Below are 25,904 nucleotides of genomic sequence, written 5' to 3'. Positions count from 1 at the left end.
ATTGTTTTCTCTTTTGACCAAATTATAACAAATACTTTTTTTACATTTTTTTTTAACCAAAATGAAAATATAATACTTAATATAGGAGAAAATTTGCTTTTTAGATTCATTGAATTTTAAATGTATTTGGTCTATATTATAGACTAACTAAATTAATAACTCAATGAATCTAAAAAAAAAACTTCTCTTATACTAAGAGCATCTCCAATAAGAATATCTAAGAGAGTTTCATAGACTAATGATACGGTACCTTTTTTTTTATCATTGGAGTTACATAACGTGGCACTTAGGGTATCAAAATAGATGATACCGGTACCTTAAATAAGGTACCGTCACTAGTAGAAAAATGACATATTACATAAGCATGTTACATCTGAGGAACATACGTCAGATGTGAAAAGCTATATGGAGTAGTCTTTTCATCTGGTTTCAATATCCACAGATGTGAAAAATATATAGACAAAACGTTTTACATCTGGTTTCAATGTACCAGAAGCATGACTGAACGCGGTGGCAATCCTGTAATTATGGCGAAAATTATCTAAAATATAAATATATCTGGCCATATATAGCCACAGATGTAAAAAGTCAGTATGAATAAAAAAAAAAAAAAATTGGAACCAAGTAAAAGAAAGGCAAATCTTATCTTCTCACCAAACACATCGTACGCGATATCACCAAACACCATCTTCTCCAAATCGATCAAACCCAGCTGCAACCCCAAATCGACTCTCCGCCGTCTCCTCCAAGCACCGCCGTCTCCCTCTCTCACTCTCAGTCGTTCTCTCTCTCTCTCTCTCTCTCTCTCTCTCTCTCTCACTCTCATCCGTTCTCTCTTTCACTCGTAATCTCCAACCCTAGCTCTAAATCAAACCTTCTCTCACTCGTAAGGGAAACGCAGCATCGCAAACCGTCAACTCATCCTTCAACCGTGACGATCTCGATATCAATTGGCGATTCTCCCTAAATCTCAAACCCCAGTATGGATTCGTCCCTAAAATCCTTAACCCAGTGTCGATTCATCCCCAAATTCCAGACATCAGTTCGCGCAAAATCTCTTGAAGAATTGGTACCACCATCGAAGGTTCATTCTTCCACTTCAACCGATTTCGTCGATGCCGATTCGCCGATTCTTCGTTCGTCAAAGGTAACCATTTGTTCTAATGCACTTTGGTTGTTCTAAAGTTATTTTTTTTTGTTTTGATTTTTCTGTTGTTGTGCCTCCTCACTGTGATTTACTTTGTTTTAATGTCCTGTTTGTTGTTGCATTTTTTATGGTTACTATCTATGGTGTGGAAAGTCTATCCTCTGCTATTTAGTTTGGAAGTGATGTTGGTGAAGCCTCGGAACCACAACGAAAGCTTCAGTTTGGAGTGTTTGAATGTGACATGCTAAAGTGTGAGGGAGTTATAGAAGAGTTTCTTTTAGAAGTGTAAGATTGTTAAAATTGTCCTTTCTAATAACAGGATGTATAGTTCTTTATAGAGGAGTTTTGTATTTCCATTACATGAGCTTAGTCATGTTTTTATGAGGAACTGTTTCTTAGTTGATTTTAGGTGTCTTCGTTTTGGAATTCCTCTAGCATACATGTTTGTTTTAGGAGACTCACAAGATTCATATTGTTTTTGTATGTCCTATCTTTTGCTTCTTACTTTGTTTCTTATTTAGTTCTAAACTCATTTTGTATGCTACTAGTCTCGAGAGTATAATGAAAGGATAAGAAGAAGAAGAAGAAAATTTCAATTACTATACTTTTATGTGATGTGTCACTATCCAATAACCAAATACTTAATTAAGATATTGAATGCTTCACTGGCCATCATTATATAAATCAATTTTATGTGTGAATAAAAGTTCTTAAGAATTAATGTATTGTTAAAGCTTTCTTAGGAATTTATGTTATTTGTTTCTTAAAAAGCATTTGGACTAGTAATCCTTATCATGAAAAAGTAGTATATGCAGAACTACATCACCTATATAGTGTGTCTATTTGTGATTTCCAGCTGCTAATGTATTCTTATGGAAGTGTAGAAACTGTGGTTTTTTTCTGGTTCATGTTTATAATGTACCAATTTACTTGTTCAAATGTCAATTTTATGTTTTCAAATATTTAATATATGGTTACTCATAAATTTTTTCATGTGATTTGTGATTTTTTTTTTTTTATAGATATTTTGGAATGAAAGTGAGTTGGAGATGATTGGTCAAAGTTCAGATTATCAGAAAACTATTTACCAAAAGTCTCAAATGCAAAAGGACTTTTTGGCCATCAGGCCTGTGAGTACTTTGCATACTTAGCTTGTTTCTTCAATGCATAAGTTGTTTTGATCAATTTTAGTTTGAATTATTGTTTTGTTTTATCATATAGTATTATATAGTAAGTGAAGATGATGTTCGTTCCATCTGTGTCAAGGCATAATATTATCCATGTTTGCATGTAGTTGTAGTTATGCAGTTTGCTAGAGTAATCTTATATTATCGATCTTGTGTTGGGTGGTTTGTTCTTCAATACACTATATGCAGGCTATTTTCTCTTTTCATTCTTTAGCTTCGAAGAAAAATGCAATTTTGGGTTTCATTGTTTTTCACTCTGATCAATTTTGAAGAACAAAGATTGGCCTTTTAGATTTCTTGTTTTTCTTCTATTGACTATTGTTGTTGATTTTGATTGTTGATGATCATCATGGAGAATTATTCAAGAAGTGGTGTTCATGATTTTACTATGGCTTCAAGAAAAGCTGAAGAAACAAGTAAGTTTTCAATTTTCATTTTACCCCCAATTCATTCTTTTTCTTTAGTATAATGTTTCAATGTTACAATGTTAATTTGAATTTCTAAACCCTGAATGAATGATTATGATGATCATGTTTTCATAGAGTGAACGCTGAATGAATTTCTAAACCCCGAATGAACGCTTTTATTTGATATAATTTTTATAGTCTCTGAATGAATAAAAATTACAAAAACATCCTCAAATATATTTATCTAGTTTTACTGCAAAAGCTGAAACTTCAATATTATTGTTTTAGATAATTAATATATAAATGGCTCAAGACTAATGTTTAGTACTAGTTGTTATGCTTCCCATGTTGCTGCATTTTGATTTGGTTGGTTACACTAGAAAAATTGAAATATTTGATGGTTGGATATATATTATCTATCGTCTTTATAGTTAACTAACTCTGTTTGGCTAAACTAGTTACAATTAGTGGTGTAATAGGAGCTACACTAGTTTTATTTTATAGTCAACTTATGAAACTAAAATTTTGCAGTGTGGTTTGTTGTATCAGTTGAGGATGCGTACAATTTCATGATGAATTGGCTTACAAAGGCTCCCACAGTTTATGGGATTTTTCATAGCAAGAGAAAGCTATGTTGGTAAGGGTAAGTGTTTAATTTGAATTCGGTTAGTATGTTTTTTAGAATTGTTTATGCTCTGCGTAGTATTTAAACTTCAGATTGAAGGAGTACCGATATGCGTCGGCGATACAACACCTACACCGTTAATGGTTATATTGAATCACTTTTATTTTCTTTTATAATGCTTTGTTTTATATGCTAGCTTGTTTTAGGACATTGATGCAGAAGACTTTGGATACTCTAGGATATAGATTGATGCAGGTAATTTCGATTTCTGCTTTCCCATGAATTGTTCTTCGAGTGTGCCTGTTTTCAGATGTTATTACTTGCTTGCTATGTTCTAAGGAGCTGTATGATTTGCGAGACCGCTGGGCAACTTGTTTTCTTGACCTATATAGTCCTGAGGTAGATTATGATGATGCTGATGAGAAATATTAGGAGCTAGCTAGCTAGGTTTGTGTGAAGTTACAATGGATTAGTATTAATTATGATGATGTTTTGATTTGTATTTTGGATGAATTAGTATTAATTATTATGATGTTTTGTATTTTGGATTTCAATGGTTGTACTTTAATGACATTATTACTATATATATATATATATATATATATGTTGAATGTTGAATTTTAGTATTATGTTCTTGATGCAAGTTATGTTATATTGTTGGCATTGTGGGTTAGATTTTTTTAATAATAATAAAAAAAGGATTTAAAATATATATAAAAAAAAGCAGGTTTTTGAAAAAAAAATTAAATAAAGTTAAGATTTCACATCTGGTGGTCTTGGTCAGATGTAAAAAGTCCAATTTAATTTTAAAAAAATAATATTTGATATTCACCTTGATCAGAGGTAAAAAGTGTTTTTTTACATCTGACTACGCCAGATGTAAAACGTATATACTTACTAAGTCTCGTGCGCCTACATCTGACATTTTTCAGATGTAAAAAGTGTTTTTCGCCAGATGTAAAAAAGCTTTTTTCTACTAGTGCGTATCATCAATTTAATGTTATTTTTTTTTTACAGTTCAATTTAATGTTATTATTACCTTCCATATATGTCAAAATATTATCGTTGACATTCAATGACCAGATCTTCTTTTTCTTTTTTTACTATAGGAAAGTTTTATTTCTTTGTTGCCTTTCATTTCATAAATTTTCATTCAATTTTGTTTCTTCAACAATATTGCAGAAAAGATTTTTTTTCGTTGGAGTTGGATGTTAATTTGATGATATTTCATATTATTCTATATATTACATTTTTTTTGTCAAAATTTTTTTTTTGCTTGGATTCAAATCAAATCTATACTTTATAAAAACTAAAAAATCAAATCTATAATTTATTTTTTATAACAAAACACCAAATCTATATTTTTTTTATAATAAATTAAATCTATACTATATGATAATATCTATTAATAAAAATTCATGCTCCCTCCCACCGCCATTTTTGCCATTATCCACAGTTTTATCTGGAGTATATATGAAATTTATCCACGACATATCCAGGGCACGGGTCTGTGGCATTTTGTTGCGTTGGAAATTCGCTACCCAGATAATGTTGTGGGTAAGGTTATCCACACATTATCCACGTCCTAGTCCACGTTATTACTTGAGAGTTAATCGTGGTGTTTCAGGACGGTTGTGCGGCATTTTTGCGATGTTGCCGGTGAAGGGCGACTTTTGAGTAGTGGTACCATGGAGAAAGAACAGAGTGGGAAAATTGACAAAGGAGGGTTTTTTTTTTACTTGTTTGTGTTTTGGTGTATAAAGGGATATTTTGGAAAACGTTTTCCAAAATGTAGCCAGCAGAAAACATTTTTGAAATAAGTTTAAAGAAAAATTGGAAATTTAGGGGTGTAAAAGAAATATATGGGGCGGGAGGAGAAACATTTATTGTTTTGTGTGGGATGATTAAATTTTTGGCCCAAGCCCACATATGTGCCCACTTATATATATAACAGAAAACCTAAAGTTAATCTCTCATCTATAATCAAATATGTAGCCGTCACCCACTATAATCTCTCAACTCATCTCTCCTTTGGTATGCACCTTCTTCTTTTCTTTTTATCATTATTTCATTTTATGACTCCCCTTTTTCTTCTTGTTCTTCTTAGATCAATGCTTGCTTGCTATGAAAACATCAAATTGACTTCATATATTGGTTATGTGGCACAACGGTTTCCTATTCGTATTGGATCAGATTGATGTATGATTCTCGATTCAACAGATCGATCCGACCGATACGATCCAGTCTTCATTATCTTGGTAGAGAATATTTTAGAAATTTTGAATACCTAGAGATATTTTATATTTATTTGAGAAGAATTTATAATTTTAAAAATCTTCTTCTCAAAATTTTGTGTTCAATGTATATATATGTCCATATTCCTTCATCGTTTATACTCAATCTCCCTGTACCATTAAAGATTTGATCCATAATGTATTGATTTGATAATTTATTTTATTTACGATTTGACTTATTTGACTTATACCAGAAAAATTTGATTTTAAATAAATTCAAACCAAGAATATTTCTTTGATTTTAATTTTAATATAAATTTTTTTATTTGTGGGATTGAATATTTATTTTGTAAAATCCTATATATATATATTTGGTGATTAATTTATGTGAGAATCATATGCAACTTTAAATTATATATTCTCAAGATTTGAGCATAAAATATTATTTTTTTTGTAAATCTCGTTTATTTTTGTTGATAATTTTTGTAAATCTTTTGAAGTAACACTAATGTATATTGTTTTACTAAAGTGTTATAGTGTGAAATTATTTTAGGCTTAATTTTTGTTAATTATTTTTTTTGTCAAGTAATCTTGTGTCTAGAAATTCCACGCTTAAAGTGAATAAGTGGGATGATCAGGGTTCAAATCCCGATCCTTGTAATACAATGTTTACAATGTTCCTGTCAAATGAGCTAAGCTCACGAGACTAATTTTTGCTAATGATGACACCAAATATCATGTAAATGAATTTATTGAAATTTTATGTTTTTTGGTGGTTATTTCATGCTCACTATGAAGATATCTACAAAATAAATCTTTTGAGCAAGGCACCTTAAATTGCACATATTAGAATATAGTCTTATATTTTGTTATAACAGTTTCTTGTTGATTTCAGAACCACTTGGGATGATAATGTGCAATTTTATTTAATATTCTCGTCAAGTCATCAAAGCTTAGTAATTCTACTTGCAAGGATGAAAGTCACTTTCTTTGAGGTTAGTTGTAATTTTATTTTTTTTACCTCTTATGACTAATTATATATGATTGTATATATATAAGAAGAAATTTCTTTAAGATATCATCTACTACTTTATAATGAACTTATTATCTATAATATATTTGTCCACTTCTTGGGGTTTGCAAGGAGTGGAGGGTCGCTCAAAAAAATTATTGGCGAAAATTCCTAAAATCACAATCATCGAAGATTGTGCAAACTACTACATATGCAAAAAGGTTTTATTATTTTTATAGTATACTAAAAAAAATGAGGTTACAGCTCTAAGATGGGTTATTTTTGGGGTTTATCTTATTATGGTTCATTTAGTGGATATCTATTCTTGAAAGGTGTCAACATTATGAAAGGTGTATTGTTCGCACCTGTCATGATCAGATATCCACTAGATGAACCACAATAAGATAAACCCCAAAAATAACTCATCTTAGAACTGTAAGCTCGTTTTTTTGGTATGCTATATAAATAGTAAAATCTTTTTGCATACCTAGTAGTTTGCACAATCATCGATGATTGTGATTCTAGGAATTTTCGCCAATAAATTTTTTCGAACTGCGCTCCATTCCTTGCCAACCACCGAAAAGTTGAAGAGATCATCAAAGCCTAATAGTTTCTTGGATATGATATCAAGCTTATCCCTACAAAGTGGACTTATATCCGTAACTTTTTCTTTTTTCACTAATCTAATGGGAATTAGGGGTGGGCCTGGTTCGGTTATGGAGGAAAACCGAATCAGACTGTTTTCAAAATTCATAGTAGTTTAACTGTTTGTCTTTCGAACTGAACCGAACTGTTAAAATGGTTTGATTTTATGATTCCAAAACAAAGCATAACTAACATTTAAAAAATTAAAATTTACTATATTTTTTGTTAATCGTATTGTTATTATTAGTACCTTTGACATGGTTCAAAGGTCTCACTGACAAATCTGTTAGATCATGGACAGACATATGCATACAATTGTCCTCACACTTCATCTCATGTAAACGACAACCTACGACAATTGTATCACTGGGAGGGATCGTCCAAGGGAAGGACGAGACGCTCCGTGATTACATCGAGAGATTCAAGAGGGAGGAAGTAGATGTCAATATGGAGCGGACGACAATCTCAAATGTGAAGGTGACAAAAACACAAGAGGGGGGGGGGGGGGGGGGGTTGAATTGATGGCAGGGAAAATGTAAACACACAAAGAGAGAGAGAGAGAAGCGATATAGCAACATATATAAGAAATTTATACTGGTTCCTCTCACAAACGACAGTAGTTTAGTTCACTTGCACTTTCAAGGAATTTCACTATAATCTTACAAGATTACAATTGCTTAAGCTCACTAGCTTAAAACTTCTTTGCTCAAGTCCACCGACAAGAGACTTTCTTACTCAAGCACACTTGCAAGAGACTTCTACTAACTTAAAATAAATTTAAGAAAGTTTGGATTGAACACTTGATATATTATCAGAGGTGTTTACAAAATACAAGACAGATATAAAACTATATTGAACACATTACGATTCTAAGATACAAGCGATTGTAAGAATTCTAAGTATATTTTGACATCTTTTGAATATAACAGAGTATAGGTGCTTCGAAGGCTGTAAGTCTTGTTTTGTTCTTCATTATAGGTAACTATTTATTGGTAAAATAGAACCGTTGAGAAGCTTGTTGCAACTTGTAGTTTACTTTCTACAAAAAAAATTTTAAATAGTACCTGCATTATAGTCCCTACAAGTGCAACTCATTAATTGTCACATTATAGTACCTGAATGTATCAAAATATTTAGAGTGTGTAACAACCCACTTTAGTAACGGTGTTAAGAGCTGTTAATTTCATGACCAAAATTAGGAGATCATTTAGGTAATATGGAGCAAACCCATTAAGTCCTAAAAACTTCCCTAGCTCTATCTCGTGAAACCACTACCACCCTCACAAAACTCAAATTCAATACTTCTAAATTCCACTCCAACACTACATGCAACTTAAGAATTAGTTCTCTAGCACCCAAGGAGCAAGGAAAGCTAAGAATTCAACATTTCCTCTTCCCCATTCCCTCTCTGTCGCGCAGTTTTCTTACCCACCATCACAAATCCACTTGCTGTTTTGGTTACCAAGAAACAAGGGGCTTTTGCATTTGTGTTATCTCTTATATTATAAACTTGTATAAACCGTAAACCTAATTTGTTTTCCCTCCACTTTTATCTTGAAATTTTTATTAAAAAATAATACAATTTTGTTTTGACTAGAATTCGTACACGCGACCCTTCAGTGCATGAAAATATTTTCAACCACTACGGCAAGTATACCAATTACGATTAAAATTATGTACAATAATTGATAAGCACCATCGATTTTTATAGGAAAGATTTCATACAACAATTAAACACCATCAAATTACATTCCACAGTTTAAACAATTAAAAACCGATAATTAGAAATCTAGCAAATCATCAAACCATACATTTTCTTTGTGTTTTATTTTTCGAAAAAATTTACATTTTTTTATCTTAATTCAATATTTTTTACTAATTAACTAAACATGTTAACCATTTTCGTAGTTTTTTTTTTACGGAAAGAAAAAAATCATTGAACTTAAAAGTTACTTTTTTTTAACTAAACATGCTAAGAAAAATATACTTTTTTTATGTCTTTCTGAATTTAAAAGTTTGTTAATGTTGAGGAGTATGGTTGATCGTATTATGCAAATATATATATCAAGGTGATATTTATGCAAATAGTAGTTGATTTCAGGTATATATCAACGTGACTATATTATTAATTACGAAAAAAATCACCGATTCACATTTGTTTCTTTTGCTAACAATGTATCATAACCTTTCCGGAACAAAGAAGATTGATTTCTGAATGGGTTTTGGGTGTTGGCGAAGGAGAAATTGAAGATGACAACGATGATGATTTAGAACTTGACATTCCATCAGATTTATTGATTCCAAATTCAGGTGATGCTCTTGCTTCTATCGTTGAAAGCACATATCCCCAACTTTTACAAAACATGAACGATATAACATGTTTCCAAAATAGAGCTATATTAGCTCCTAAAAATTCAATAGTCGACACAATAAATGATTATATGTTGGATTTAATTCCTGGTGAAGAAAAAACATATTTGAGTTATGATACTCCACTCGCATAGAATGTAGATGGTCAAACAGTGGATGATGTTCATACTCCCGAATTTTTTAACACGATTTCTACGTCGGGACTCCTAAATCACAAGTTGAGACTTAAAGTTTGAGTTCCTGTTATGCTATTAAGAAATTTGAATAAAAAATTATGATTACGCAATGGAACAAGACTTATTATTATAAGATTGGGAAAACGTGCTCTTGAAGGAAAAATTATTTCAGAAAGTAATATTGGTGATCAGGTTTTCATACCTAGATTTTCTCTGACACCATTTGACGTAAGAATTACTTTTAAATTTCAACGGAGACAATTTCCTTTAATGATTTCTTTTGCGATGACTATTAATAAGAATCAGAGACAATATTTAAAGCATGTTGGGATATATCTTCCGTCACCGATGTTTTCACATGGTCAGCTGTATATTGCTATTTCAAGAATTACTTCTAGAGAAAGATTAAAAATATTGATCATCGACGATGACGGCGAAGATACGACTAAAACTTCGAATGTGGTCTATAAGGAAGTGTTCCGTAATATACCTTCCTTTGTATGAATATTTATCCAAAATTATTGTTGAACTATCGTTTAATGTTACTCAAAAAATTTCATATATCTTATATTATTGTAATTATCTTATCGTAATTTATAATTACATATCTTACAGCTAATTAGACCCATGCACCGCACGGGTGGATTTTCTGGTTGATTGTATCTCCATTTTGGATGGTTGTAATTCTCTTGGCAGAAATATTTGTTTTTTGCTAAGTTAGTTTAAGTTAGCTGCTAGAATTTTTAGATGAGTAATGTAAGACGGGTAGAATTATTGTAGAAATATTAAATAGTATTTTACTATTTCTTTCGTGTTTTTTTTTTTTTTATATAGTAGTCGATTTCTTTTTATCTATGTCTATTGAATCGCCTTTTTTGACAACAAATTTGGCTGAGTTTGTGTCATCGTGATAGTTTAGCATTTAAGAATTTGTCACAACAATTTTATAGTTATTAAATGTTTTGTAAGTAATTTTGTCTAGTCGGAATTTCAAAATTGTTTTTATAATGACTTTTGAGAAAACAGGCAAGATATACTTGTTTTTTAAAATTTTACGGATTTCGATTGCCGTCAAAGTTTAAACGAGAACTTTACATATCGACTATAATGAGAATTAGATATCATTATATTTTTCTAAGGAGCCATTTATTACGAACAATTTAACAAACGAAACCGAAGAAATAACATTGCGCCGTGTGCTAAATAAATAAAGTTCTTGCGATTGATATACTTTGCCGATTTGAATGAATGAATATCATTATTTTTTGTCAAAAAATAAATAAAGTTCTTGCTGTTAATCTCTATTTTCTTACATAAATCATGGGATAATGGTTTGTAATGAGCAGTGGAGATTGTTTCTTGCCATTCTTTTTTTACTTTTCGTAAACATAATATTATTGTAATGTGTGTGTGTGTGAGAAATCAGAGAATGGGTGGTGAGGATGAAAACCACTACTTGCCTTTATGATCCAATGGCTAGGATTAAATCAAAATATTATTTAAGCAAAAGTCATGACAACCAAAATCGCTTCTATTATTTCTCTTTTACCAAGCTCTCCCCCTCACTTAGAAAATAAATTCATTGTGTTGGTAAGAAACAAAGTGGAGGAAGCTCAATTTGTATCAAGATCAATAATAATTTTGGAGAAAACCATTACCACTTGGTCTTGCCCTTGTAATTCTAGTGATACTAGCTAAGGTAACAAATCAGGAATTTCTCCTTCTCCTTGCTTGGCCGAAAACTAAGAGTAATATATAGGAAGATGTTTTATTTCAATTTTTCTCTTTATTAATATTATAGATCCATGATAGTTAATGTTAGATCTAGAAGAATCCAATACTTTCCCCTCTCTTTGTTCCGAGCTGGCCGAACCCTAGGTGGTTTGATGTTGATTTAAATTTAAATTTCCTCCATGCTTGAAGCTTTCTTGTTTTATGGTCGTTGATGAATCTAAGCTTTGAGTTTTGGGTTTTTGAATAAAGCAATTGTTTTTTAAGTTTAAAGAAAGATTTTTGGGAAATGTGTGAAATAAATTTTAGACATTGTTTTCATGCAATTAAAGCTATCACAAGTTGTTTGGGTGAATCAATTTTTGAAAGAAAGGGTGAGAAATAAATTTTAGGGTTTTGGGAATTTTAGGGTTTTGAGAAATAAATTTTAGGGTTTGGGTAAATCAATTTTTGATTTTAGGGTTTTGGAAATTTGATTAATTTTTTTAAATCCATTCAATTAATGTTGTTTTCTTACAATTGAAAATATCACAAGTTGTTTTAGGTTATCAATTTTGGAAACAAAATGCGAGAATTGAAAAGCCCTTAGATTTATGAGTTTTGAATTTATGGGTTGAAGAATTTTTGCTAATGAGTTGATTTTTGAAAGAAAATTAGAAAAAGCCCAATTTTTATTTGTTTTAATTTTAGGGTGTTGAAAATTTGATTGATTTTTGGAAATCCAATCAACTGATGTTGTTATCTTACAACTGAAAATATCACAAGTTGTTTTAGTGTAACAATTTTTTGGAAAGAAAATGCGAGAATTGAAAAGCCCTAAATTTATGAGTTATGTATTTAGGGTTTGAAGAAATTTTGCTAAAGCGTTGAACTTAAACAAATTGTTTATGTGAAATTACTAATTGTATAAATAATTTATCTTAGTTGGATTTTATAAAATGAACTAGATGTTAGGTTATTAGGTTATACTATAGTGTCCTGACTGCAAAGCTCTTGTCCTCATCCCTTTTCCATCATCTTTAACTTTTGCTGATTGTTAGATGATATGGAATGTCTTACATAATTGCATGGTATGTTTCCTATTTGACTAGAATCAGGGGTCCTAGTATTAATTAAAGAAGGATTAAAAATTATTCTTTTGTAATTTTTTTTTTTATAAGCAAAAGTGGAATTATAAGGAGTACAAGGGGTATTCAACCCTTACAATTCAAAAACAATCACTTTAGATGCATTTAAAACAAACTAAAGGATTGTTACACAGATCAGAAAAAGATAAATTGACGTTAAGCGCGGCCTATAAACCAAAACCACCTAATATAAAAAATTTGATCCACTAAGAAAGCTATATTTAACACAAGCTCCTTGAAACAAAATATTATTTCGCATACGCCAAATACTCCACGTTTTGTATCTTGATTCAAATCATGTCCAAACACATAATTCAAGTTTATTATCTCTTTTGTTTCCTTAGGTAAAACACTGACTTCCATGTATCAAAGTGGTAGCATCCTCCATGACTCGTCTCCTTGACTTGGATGCCTTTATCGGATGACTAATGTCTATCGAAAAGAAATCAGTCTAGCCTCACAGGTATCTCAGATGTAAACTTGTTTTACAGCTATTCGAGAGAAATCAGCGTGAACCTGCCGCTGATATTTTCATAGAGGATGTTAAATTACTTCTTGGTATTAATTAGTTTTCATATATTTTTGTTCTATCATAATTTGTTTTCCTCTTTGATTGAATTAAAAAAATATCAACAGTTACCTGCGGAATTACCTGAAGTAGTAAAATCCGCAGGAAAGCAGAGTGCCAAAATCCCCAGAAAGATCCTTTGAAATACCCGAATTACCAGAAACAGAAAAATCCTCAGGAAACCCTTGGGAATACCTGTGGAATCTTCTGAAACAGAAAAAGCTATAGGAAATTCCCCTGAATGGCAAAATCTGCAGGAAATTCTGCTAGAAATATGCAAATTTCTAATAGTATATTGATGTAAATAAGGGATGATGCATAGCCTTCCGTACTCTTTTAATTAAATATTTAATTATTTTACGGGAATTAAACTAAAGTTGAATTGATATTTAGTGTTGATGTAAAAATTATTTACCCTTGCATTAGTTATATCTCTATAAAATTGATAATTAAGAGGAACTAATACATCAAAATGACGTAAAAAAAGATTGAATAAACAAGAAAAAAAAATGCAATGGTTCCGAGTGGCCCATTACCCACATGGCCTGTATGGGATCGGGACGACTCGTAAATATATAGCCCAATCATAATTGGGTCGGGACAGTGTGGCTCATTTATGTAGTCTAGCCCATCGGGGCTTACCGACTTGCGCAAGCCCAACCCATTTCACAGCTCTAATTGCAGTTGGGGAAAGAAATTAAAGAAGTTAACGATATTTGTTCATTTCTAGAGGATATCCTTGATATCATATATTCAAATGCAAGAAACTATTCGACGATCTCTTCAACTTTTCGGTGGTTTGCAAGAAGTGGAGGGTAGGTCAGAAAATTTATTGGCGAAAATTCCTAGAATCACAATCTCCAATTATTGCATAAACTACTAGATATGCACAAAGGTTTTACTCTCTTTATAGCAAGACCGAAAAACGATCTTACAGCTTTAAGATGAGTTATTTTTAGGGCTTATTCTATTGTAGTTCTTCTAGTGGATATCTGATTAAGGTAGGTGCCAACAAAACACTTAAGCTAATGAATCCATTTATTAGAAAACTGAAGATCGTTGATATCTCAGTATGTAGTTGGAAAGGATTTGACTAATTTTGATTGTCGTGACTTACTCTTTTGCCAAAGGCTTTAATGATTTTGTCAAAGTAACTTCATACAAACGTCACCTTGGTTTGTATATTTATTAGTTATGACACTTATTACAAAAGGGGATATCCATGGAAGGTTGTGGACTTTGCTGTGTTTAACAATACTATTTATATTCTCACTGACGTACAAGGCTGAAATAGAGGTACTTAGCATGAACTCTTCAAATTTGACATTTCTATAGCTGAAGAATACTCCCAATGTAACTTCCTAGTCCTATAATTTACTTAGTTGTGATTGAACTTCTAATGGTTTATATTGTACTGAATAAAATGGATGTCTACAAGATAGACTAGGAAACAATGACCTACCTCAAGTAAAAAAGTTCGGGTGACCTTGTATTATTTTATTTGCCTTACAAATGTTATGCGCTAATGAACCCCAGTAAGTAGGCATATGAAAGAAATTGTGTATTGTATTACCCGGGTTCGCTAGCGCATAGCTTTTGTAAGGCGAATGAAATAAAGCGAAGTCATCCAAGTTTATAGCTTGAGATAACTAATTGTCTCTCAATCTAAGGTTTAGACATCCAATAATTTATTTGCTACAAAGTGAAACACTAGAATCTCCCTATCAAACCTAAGTAAATTTTACGTCGAAGAAATTACAATGAGAATATTTGTCTATTTTAAAAATTTCAAACTTGTAGAGTTTATGCTAAGTACCCCTATTTCAGCTTTATCAGCTAGAACATAAATAGTATTTTTAAACACAATAAAGTCCACAACCTTCCATGGATATCCCCTTTTAGAGTAAGTGTCACAACTCGAATATAATGACTGATATAAACATACAAACCGAGGGAACGTTGTATGTAGCCACTATGACAAATTCATCAGGGCCTTTGGCAAAAGCGGGTAAAACACGACAATCGAAATAAGTCAAACCATTTTCAACTACTGAGATATCAAAGATTTATGTTTTCTTGTAAATGGATTCATTAACTTAGTGTATTGTTGGCACCTACCATGATCAGATATCCACTAGACGAACCACAATAGGATAAGCCCCAAAAACAATTCATCCTAGAGTTGGAAGCTCGTTTTTCGGGTATGCTAGAAAAATAGTAAAACAATTTTGCATACCTAGTAGCTTGCACAATCATCGGTGATTGTGATTCTAGGAATTTCCCCCAATTAATTTTTTGAACTGCCCTCTACTCCTTGCAAACCATCGAAAAATTGAAAATATCGTCATAACTTACTAGTTTTTTGGATATGATATCAAGCTTATCCCCAGAAAGTGGACTGATATCTGTAACTTCTTTCATTTTCTTCCCTGCAACAATGGGAATGTTAGGTGATTTCCACTTATACATATGAGAGAAACTGTTTCTTCACCTAATTACAATCAAAATATTGGAATTGTGTAGTAATATTGAATGTCATCGATAATTATGTCAACCAAAAATGACCATATTAGAAATACCAAAAAGCATAATTATAAAGATGCATTGAAAAAACATTGTGTCACTTGAAACTATAACAATGTCATAATTTATGTTGCTGCATTTAAATCAACTATTCATGCTGTTGAGTGGCCATTTAATCGGTCCAACAGTCATATGTCAATCATTAGGACTGTGCAATGGAACTTGATTCATGATCATAAGGATGGGAATAATGCTCTTGAAGGAAAAATTATGTCATGAAGTAATATTGGTGATAAAGTTTGACACATTAAGATGTAAGATTCGTTTGTCAGAGGTCTCGTGTGGAAGATGCTTAAGGCATTGAGTAGCAGTTTTATTTCCAATTCTTTAAATCAACATTTCATATTGTTGGCTCCAAAATGGAAAAACTAAAGGTATTAAGACCACTTTCTATCCATTGGAAATTAAAGAGACACATAAAAATAGTGCATCCATTGCTTATTCTATGAAGATCACAAAATGCACAAGAATCATACAAATATAGTTTTTTTTGAAGGAAGAAACATACTAATATAGTTACTGCTACTATTATTTGTTTCTACTATGTGCACCCTTTTGTTTTAGAAAAAGTGGTTAATAGTGTTTTTTTTTACAAAAAAAATGGTTAAGAGCTAGGAAGCACGGACTCTGTTATGGACACCGCGACACGACACGGACACCGCGACACCGGTAATATAAAAAATATAAGACACAAGACACCGCTATATATTTATAAAATATATAAATTGAAAATCAAAATATATACATGTAAATCTAAGTTGTTGGAAATTACTTTTTAAAATAAGTTTGTTGAGGAAGTTATTTCTTAAAAAATGTTTTAAAACAAAGATATGATAGTATTTTACATTTATTTATACTTTTAAAAAATGGAAAACAGGAAATATAAATTGACCATATATGAGATTTCCATCGACTTTTCAATATGAAGCTTCTTGGTGGCGGACAATGGCGGAAATCGTTGCAAAGATGGAAGAAGAGATGCAAGGAGATTTGAGAGATTGAGATTTAACATGTCATTAGGACTTGTAGTTTGAGGGCCTGTTTGAATTTAGCTTATTATTAGAATCAAAGAAGGAAGATAAAATAGAAGTGACTTGAAACTTGTTCTAGAAGCTTTTAGTTAGAGTTTGTTGTAATTATCATAGTTTGTTGTAACTAACTTTGAACTACTTTTCCCGCATTTTTCTTTCTTTCACTTTGTATATAAATCATTGTGTGATGCAATAACAAACTATGAGATCATTCTATTGCTTTCACAAAGATTCTTAAGCTTCTTCTTTCGATGTTAATTCATCACTTCAACATGGTATCTTGAGCCTGTACTTTTCAGAGCTCGTTTCCGCATTCAACAATGGTGGCACCTACAATGCGTGCTTCCTCAAGCAGTTTCACCGATCAAATGCAAGATCAATCAAGTCCGTACTATGTTCATCCTAGTGACGGTCCTTCCTCCATCGTCGTTAAGCATCTTCTTATTGGTTCCAATTACCATTCATGGGCGAGATCGATGTGGCATGCTCTCGGCGCAACGATGAAGTATACGAGTTCGTCGATGGTTCGATTTCGGTGGTTACAGATCCGTTCGATCCTACCTTCTATGCTTCAACTCGTTGCAACATGTTAATCCATTCTTGGATCTTGAATTTAGTATCTGAATCCATCGGTCACTCAATTGTATTCATGAAAAACATATGTTGTATAAGATTCTATATCTGATTAACTTATTTGTTAATAATGCACGGGTCGCGTAATATTGCAGTTATTAATGAGTATATCAACTATATAATCTTATCGCTATATCAAATTTATGAAAGCAACACTATCTATTTTTTAAAAATTTAAATAAAATAAATCAACACATATTCAGAATTAAACAAAATACATGCGATCTTTAAATTTTGAAAAACTTTTTGAAAACAACATTGGTGGTAGACTTCAATGCTTTATTTTCTTTGTCGTGGATTAAAATTTCAAGTCCTTTTTTTCTCTTTAACCTTGAGAGTACCACATATAATTGACCATGACTAAGTACACTTTTAGGTAAATATAATCCAACATTGTTCAATGATTGTCCTTGAGATTTATTGATTGTCATGGCATAAGATACAAATATAAGAAATTGCCTTCTAGCTAGTAAGCTTGAATGGCCACGGGGATTGTGAAGGATCGTAATGTCCATTATATATATATATATATATATATATATATATATATATATATATATATATATATATATATATATATATATATAATACCTCCATTGTTCTTTTCAGATATAATATGTGCCTCAATCACATGGTTTTCCAATCTTGTAAGTTGTAACCATGAGTCTTGTTCCATGAGAAAGTTCTAATTAAGAGTAATGTTAGGGTCACACCCACTAACACATTCCAATATTATTTTGCCACATCAGCCACTTTTTTTTTTCATGTAACTTTTTTTTTTTGAAACCGGTTTAGTGGAGTACCTATTTATTCTTCTTTTTTTATTTATTAAAATTGGATTTTAACTGTTCCTCTTCCGTATTCAACCTTCCTTCTACATTCTCTTTACTTTCCAACAAAGTTCAACTTGTTTTTTTTATGACAGTAACAGAGTTCTACTTGATAAAAGAACAATATTTGCAAATTTTCCAAGACAACATTGAGTGGAATATTTTTCTAATCCATTGAAATCTAAAAGAGAACGCCCGTGTATATGCTTCACTATACCCAAATTAAAATCCTCATTTAAAGAATAGAATCAATATGGAAAGGGAAACCAATTTAGATTTGGAAAGAAGAAGAAGAAGAAGAAGAAGAAGAAGAAGAAGAAGAAGAAGAAGAAGAAGAAGAAGAAGAAGAAGAAGAAGCTGGCACAAAAAAGGAACACAACTCATTATATCAGAAGGAATGAAACCCCTATCTCAGAAAACATAGATCGCGCTCGCAACCAAGACATCGGCAGCTACATGAACGTCAAGATGAGAAAGATCGGTGTCGGAGACCTCGCGAGAAACTAGAGAAAGATGTTTCAGAAACCACGACGAGAGCGTGTGCAAAGGTGCACGAGACAGATCAGAAGGAGCCATGGAAGTTGGAGTGTGTTAGTGGAGTGAGTGTGTTAGTGAGTGTAACCCTAACATTACTCTCTAATTAAAATATTAGTTAACACAGAAGAAGAATTAAAGTTGAATTGTACTAATAAATGTAAAAATTTAAATAAAAAAAAAACAGAATTAAAGAAACGGAAATTAGATGATTAAAAAAAAATTAAAGAAACAAAAATAAAATAAAATAATTTGACGTTTGAAAGATTTAGGTTAAATAGAAGGAGCAAGAGTTATTTGTAGGTTATTTGTAAGCGATGAATATGTGGCTGCACAAGTTGTTTAAATAAATTATTGAGTTGCTCGTATTAATCTGTTTGTTGCTATTTTTAAGCATTCTATTGAATTTATCTTATATTTGTTCAAATTTTTTTTCTATTTTTAAGCATGTGATCTTTTTTTTAAATAGTTTTTTGAGAAGACCTTTTTTTTAAAAAAATAATGGGTTAGAGAAGATTCAATTGAATGCAACATAAATAAGCTCTCTAATTAAATGATACATAACCAATTTTTATGAGAATGAACGAGAGAGCTTCGTGGGAATCTCGCTGTGTATATAATATAATATAATAAATATAAATATAAATATGTAATAGAGATTTCATTTCAATCCAAGCAAATAACGTTATTTTCGCCCCCTTAAAACAAACATATCCGATAAGGTTGTCTATATAAAGAGTGGAGTATGATTATCAAAAAAGAAAAAGAGTGGAGTATGACTCACAACAAATCACACATAAAAGAGAAAATATAGTTTGGAGGCTAGCGTATGAATCATGGTCGACGGACAAGGGTTTCTCATGTTGATAGTAGGGTTTCTAATGTTTATAGTTGTGCTACTCAAATTGGTTCAACCTCGTAAATCTTGTATGTATACATGTGCAATCTCTCATTTACATTTATTTTCTAGTTTTTTTTTTTAATCCAATCTACAAACAAGGCATAAGGTTTGGTACCCCTTTTCCATCAATCCAAAGCCATATGGATTATTTCACTAGTACATAAAACACTTTTTACATCTGGCCAAAACCCCATTTTACATCTGACCACAGTCAGAGGTAGACGTACAAGAAGTAGTAAGTTTATGCTTTTTACATCTGACATTCGCCAGATGTAAAAGTATCCCCTTTTACCTCTGTTCTCGTGTTTCAGCTGACCAATTTTTTTTTAATTAAATTGGACCTTTTACATCTGACCAAGTCACCAGATGTGAAATAGTAACTTTATTTAATTTTTTTTTTTCAAAATCCTGGGTTGTTTTTTTTTTTTTTTTTTTATATTTTAAATCCTATTTTGTAATTAAAAAAAACCAAAATAGCATTACAATTCAACATTCAACCAAAATACAATTACATTCAACCAAGTCATTACAATTCAAATAAAATACCAAGTCTTACAATTCAAGCAAAATACCAACAATCCAAAATGTTATAACATTCAAGCAAAATACCAAATGTCATTACAATTCAAAACATCCTAATTAATGTGAATCCATCGTAACATCATACAAATTAACCTAGCTAGCTCCTAAGTCTCATCGGCAACATCATTATCTACCTCATGATTATATAGGTCAAGAAAACAAGTTGCCCAGCAGTTTCACAATTCATACAGCTCCTCCTCTGTTAATGCCGTGGGATTATCGAACACCTACAATATGTAAATATATATTTACTTATACATACATGGCTTAAATTCATTACGTATACATGATCAACTTATTCATATATATAAATTAACATACATTCAGTACATTCAGGTAGTATCATACTACATGATCTAAAATCGAACAAAATGCAACACAAAGTGAGCTAAAGGCTGCTGCCTCGAGCGCCCCACGAAGGGTGTGGCGCGCCCGCGCAATTGGCAGCATGCAACCTGCAGAATTCTGCAGAAAAGAAACAAAGAAAACAGTCCCCTTTATGCAGAAAAATGCAGCAAACCAGCCCTTCTTTTTATGCAGAAATTTATATTAAACCATGACAAACTTCAAGTTCTTGATCAATTGGAATTTTCTCAAATGCCTAGCTACCGACTATTGTGAAAGCCATGGTTTCAACCATGAAAATCCATCTAACTACCCTTAACACACTAGTTTCATAATAGCTACTACAAGACTTCCATTAGGAGTTAACTAAATCATAAATATGAAAAAGACATAAAACCCTTCTTCAAGCTCTAAGAGCTTGACCTGCTACATGACAATGTAAAGAGTATATAGCTCAGTTTGTAATGGTCTAAAGTTTTAAAAAAGTAGCTTCTCATAGTTTAAAGATCACTTTGCTCTGTTTTGTATATAGTTGATTGAAGTATATATATGTAGAAGAAAAGAAGTTCTAGGTACCTTAGAAGAGGAAGCTCATCACAACTCCTAGCTTTCAAACAAGCTTTGAAAGGATGAAAATGGTGGAGAGATGAATTTTGAGTGAGTGTATAGTGATGGTGGAGTGTGTGGTTCGGCCATGGAAGAAAGATGAGTGAGTTTCCAATTTATCCTAAACATGGAGGAACCATACAGTTGAACTATAAGGAGAAAAACAATCAGGCAGAAACACAACAGAACATTCATATAAAAGAAAAATCTGAACAAATAAATATAAGCATGTTTTATAGTTTAACCATAGAAGCTCTCAAACTTTAAAATCATCAATTCTTCCTCTTCTTACTACTTCACATTCTTTTTCCTTGACTTAGGTAGCACCCTGAAAAAAGGTAACCAAACCAACAAATAAATAGAAAATGAGTAATTAAAGAATTGTGAAAGCAACATTAATGATATTTGACAATAAAAGATAGTCAAACCATGTAGCTGCTCACAACAAAAAATTTGCTTAAATTTGCTGCTCCCAAATTTCACTTCAACATGGATATACACTTTCACAATAGATATGATCCTGAAAAAAATAAAAAGGTTTTTTTCTCATAAGATATCAAAGCCTTTCCAATCAATAACATATCAAAGTCTTTATAAAACCATTTGATCTATACATGTAAACTAATTGTAAAAATATTCATTGATTATTCTTCGGTGATATATAATTATAATGATCATTGATGATAGTTCAAAACATGTTAGTTTTTTGTCTAAATTAAAATATATTTGAATCACTATTGGAACATCAACACAAACATCATTAAAAGAACTCAAAACAAAACAAGTCTTGTCTAATGTTACTATATACTTATATGTGTAAATCTCCACTAATTTCTTGCATATATCCTATATGCGTATTCTACGTACATATATAGTTACTACATACTTATATGCACGTATCCTTGAAGTATTTGATATGTATTGAGTATTACGTAAGAAGAAACTTACAGTTCATTTCTACAGCGGCTCATGAAAAGTACGAGAAGGAAGAAAACAACATATTGACAATCTACCGGTTGATACATTACACCTGATTATGAACCGTTTGTCCCTTAATGATAACCTTGCATTGAGAGCAATATGCCGTTCTTGCAGGAAAACAATTTCTAATGCCATTGAAAACAAGCATTGTTGCCATTTACCTGAAGTGCCACAAGTTTTCCTACGATCCAACAATTCAAGGTTCTTTTTCAGCTTGAGTGAAAGAAGTGTACATCACCATCACCACCTTAGAACTCCACCGTGGAGGCTCACTATTAATACATGTATTGGCTCAGTTGAAGGATGGTTGATTATGAGTGACTATTCTGAATTAGGTTTTGTGAAATGTTTCTTCTTGAATCCAGTGACTGATGTTAGAATCATGATACCATCAAAGTTGTCCTTGCCCACCTATTCTTCCGTCCGAGGTGATATAATACCATTAACAAAAATGGTGGCCTCTTCCAACCCAAACTGTGATGGTTCTTCTGATTGTTATTTGGCGGGCCTTTTCTCTGATGATTGTCACATTGCAATTTATAAACTCTTTGATAAGTCATGGACTATAGTTGAGTCAGATAAGGATTTAGGGTCTTATTTTACGGACGTGGAAATTATTGGAACAAAATTGTATGTAAGTGACTCACCCTTAGATTCTATATTGATTTATTGTCTCAAGGACACCACTAATGGACCTCCAAAGGCAAAAGTGTTGGCCAAGTTTCCTATAATTAGCAACCATTCTTTTGGTTTTCTAGGCAAAGATGAAGCACTAAGAGAGTTATACTTCATTTTTATGTCCTTGAATGTCGGGCCAGTGTTTGAAAATCAAGATGTTATCCCTGCCCATTTGAAAAAGATCTCAGCATTTCCTGAGCCACCTCAGGTTACCAACTTTGAAGTGTTCAAGCTGGACACAAACAAGGATCCAATTGGGTGGCAGAATGTGCAGCTCGAAGATAGAGTGGCTTTTGTTAGTAATTTGAGCAACATAGTAATGTCAAGGGATGAACTTAATTTCAACAAAGATTTAATTAGAGAGAATAGCATCTATTTTGCTTTTTATTTTCCATGTCCTACAAATCAATGGCAAGGTTTACAGTTAGGGATGTGATAGAAATTTAGCAAGTGTACTAAATAGCCGTCAAGTAATAAAATCAAAGTTCGTATCCACAGGGATTGTTTCAATCTCGACAAAACAATTAAATTAATTTAGGATTAATAATTAAAATGCAAATGGGGGGAGTTTAACTTAGTTTGGATTTTTATCATAAACTTAGAAATAACTTGGGATTCAAATTGATGGAAGAAAAACGATTGATCCTTTCGGTTCATCTAATTACTACTTCTCTTGGTAATTTCATGTATGATTACAAATTAGTCAATTTAGTTTCATGATTAGATTAAATCTCAATTGATTATGCCCAATGTCTTGGTAACATAATCCTCTCCCTTGATCATCGATTCCTAATGTCTTAGGTAATCTATGATCAATTGAGGTTTACAACCTTTAATCTTTTAATCTCAATTAACAATCCGAAATGTCTTAAGTGAAAGTTAATTGATCAATCATTCCTAGATCGATCATTCATTCCTATCGTCATAGTAAAACAAATAATTGAAATCATCACACAATTGATCAAGTCATGTAAAGCATTAAGCGCAAGGAATAATTGAAGAAACTAACTTCGTAATTCATTGATCATAACATATGATAATCACATAGTTCAAGAGAAATAATAATCAGAATCCACCAAAAGATCAATCATGAGAATTTAGCTACACATAATATTCAAAGAAATAAACATAATAAAAGAAGAAGAAACTACAACCAAAGAATAGTGCCAGCGTCCACTTTTTTTAGCTTTGATCCGTTCCTTTATTTCATCCCCCTTATTTCATTGATATGCAGCCTTGTTCTTTTCCTCCCTCTCCTGCCGCTCCAAGCTTCTCGTCCTCCTCTCTTGTTGTTGTACGTCATGTTGTTAAAGAAAAACCTCATTTCCTTTCTTTGGTTTCGGGTCAACCCAAGCAGCAAGGCCCACCTTTTCCTCTTTTTAGACAAGCCCATCATATTAACATAGTATACTCCCTCTTGGCTCATCATATAAGACACTAGACAATGTATTAAACACTTCACAAAATAAAATATTAATAAAAAGAAATACTTAATTGACTCAATAAATCAAAAACCACAATTTATTTAAAATGACTCTAAATTAAACACTAAACTAATAAAATGATATTAAAACTTATTAAAAAGACTCTAAAAATAGCGACTGATGAAGACTCATCAGGATGTTTGATTTGACTGATAGCAGCGTCGAATACTTTCCTGTGGAGACATCAAAGGATGGTGATGTTCCTTTTCCTAAGTGGTTTGTACCAAGTGTCTGGTGATCCAATTCCACTGTCTTGGCACTTACAAATGTTAGATTTGCATGCCAATGATGTCTTCAATGAATTTACTAGTTTCAAGGGTAAATTTGCATTCATGCTGTGGATCAATTAGACTTCTTCATGGCTTTGAAAGCATTGCTAAATATGTTCTTTCTTATGAATTTACTAGTTTCATTTTTTTACTATAATTACTATAATGTGTTCACCTAAAGGGTAATCTATGATTATGCATAAAGGAATGGTAATATTATGTTATATCCAAGTAACATAGACATAGATAATAATGTTCATCTATAGTAATCCAAGAGAAGCTAATTTCATTAATATAACAACAATATTTTTATCTATAATTTCATTAAGCTAATTTCTTTCTTAATAGCTTAATTCTATATTTTCTAAATCAATGATATATTCATGAATTTCGATTATTCATATGCATATGGGTGAAGTAGATTGTAAAAGCAGAGATCTCACTTGAATTTTCATTCATGGAGCTTCATGGTGTAGTCAAGAAAACTGAACGAATAGAATCTAAATCCGATTTAATTTGTTCAACCGAACTAGTTTCAATAACCTTGAACCAAACCAAATCGGATTTTTGATTAGCTGCACTAGTTTTGAAATCTAAAACCGAACTAGTTTTTCACACCGCTATGTGAAATGGTTTTCGTAGCTGTTTTAAATTGGTTTTCTGCACTATTTTATTATAACTAGCTAGCACATGCAGAATCCATTAAAAGTAGACAAAATGTATATAACAATTGAATTCTAACTCTAGTGAAAGCTCAATTTTTTCCTATTAATAAGCTCATGTTATGCATATTAGAATATTGCTTGGTGATTTATCTTTGCTAATTTGGGTTATGGTCAGATTATTTGGTTTTTTTTTTATGATCAATCACTAAATTCCCTTGTTCTTTTTTCGCACTAATGTTATTTCAATGTAGTTTTTCCTTGTGGCTTTTAGCCACTTTTCTGTAAGAAAAATATAATAAAACGGTAGGTGAGAAAAATACAAGAAGGATGATTGAATTGTGTGTGCTTTTTGAAACTTTTTAAAATTTAAGTGTTTAGTACAGTTCAGACTCTGAAACAAAGAATAGAATTTGACCAGTTAGTGAGTGAGTTTGCAGCGGATAAAATAACACAAAGGTAAGAGGTACAGAAAGAGAAAGTCACAAAACAACTTTATATTGGTTTCTCTCGCAACTTGAGAGTAGTCCAGTCCTTTTACACTTTCATAAGAGTT

At 31.7% G+C, this 25,904-nt stretch overlaps 1 protein-coding gene and 3 long non-coding RNA genes across 5 annotated transcripts; 3 read left to right on the top strand and 1 right to left on the bottom strand.

Moving 5' to 3' along the window:
• The first annotated feature begins 587 nt into the window (after nt 1–587).
• LOC123890245 lies at nt 588–3,868 on the top strand. 2 transcript variants are annotated; one of them, XR_006802801.1, is made up of 5 exons: nt 588–1,147; nt 1,301–1,432; nt 2,170–2,750; nt 3,291–3,384; nt 3,573–3,868. It is a non-coding gene; the product is annotated as an uncharacterized LOC123890245 (long non-coding RNA). The 2 variants fall into 2 exon arrangements; XR_006802800.1 differs by having other exon boundaries at nt 3,291–3,868.
• A 7,496-nt stretch (nt 3,869–11,364) lies between these two features.
• On the top strand, nt 11,365–17,467 carry LOC123891262. The gene is made up of 3 exons (XR_006803044.1): nt 11,365–11,502; nt 13,006–13,124; nt 17,143–17,467. It is a non-coding gene; the product is annotated as an uncharacterized LOC123891262 (long non-coding RNA).
• Nucleotides 17,468–20,310: 2,843 nt separating this feature from the next.
• On the bottom strand, nt 20,311–21,823 carry LOC123893236. The gene is made up of 3 exons (XR_006803375.1): nt 21,703–21,823; nt 21,245–21,602; nt 20,311–20,550 (listed from the first exon to the last, which is right to left on the bottom strand). It is a non-coding gene; the product is annotated as an uncharacterized LOC123893236 (long non-coding RNA).
• Nucleotides 21,824–22,124: 301 nt separating this feature from the next.
• On the top strand, nt 22,125–24,655 carry LOC123891885. Its single transcript, XM_045941756.1, has 3 exons — nt 22,125–22,137; nt 22,252–23,365; nt 24,544–24,655. Exons 1-3 carry the CDS (start codon nt 22,125–22,127, stop codon nt 24,653–24,655), a joined length of 1,239 nt encoding a protein of 412 aa, XP_045797712.1.
• The last annotated feature ends 1,249 nt before the right edge of the window (nt 24,656–25,904 follow it).

The sequence above is a fragment of the Trifolium pratense genome, linkage group LG6, assembly GCF_020283565.1.
Source record: "Trifolium pratense cultivar HEN17-A07 linkage group LG6, ARS_RC_1.1, whole genome shotgun sequence".
Classification (NCBI taxonomy): domain Eukaryota; kingdom Viridiplantae; phylum Streptophyta; class Magnoliopsida; order Fabales; family Fabaceae; genus Trifolium; species Trifolium pratense.
The sequence above is the reverse complement of the archived record's forward strand: the minus strand, read 5'-3'. Positions and strand labels throughout refer to the sequence as shown.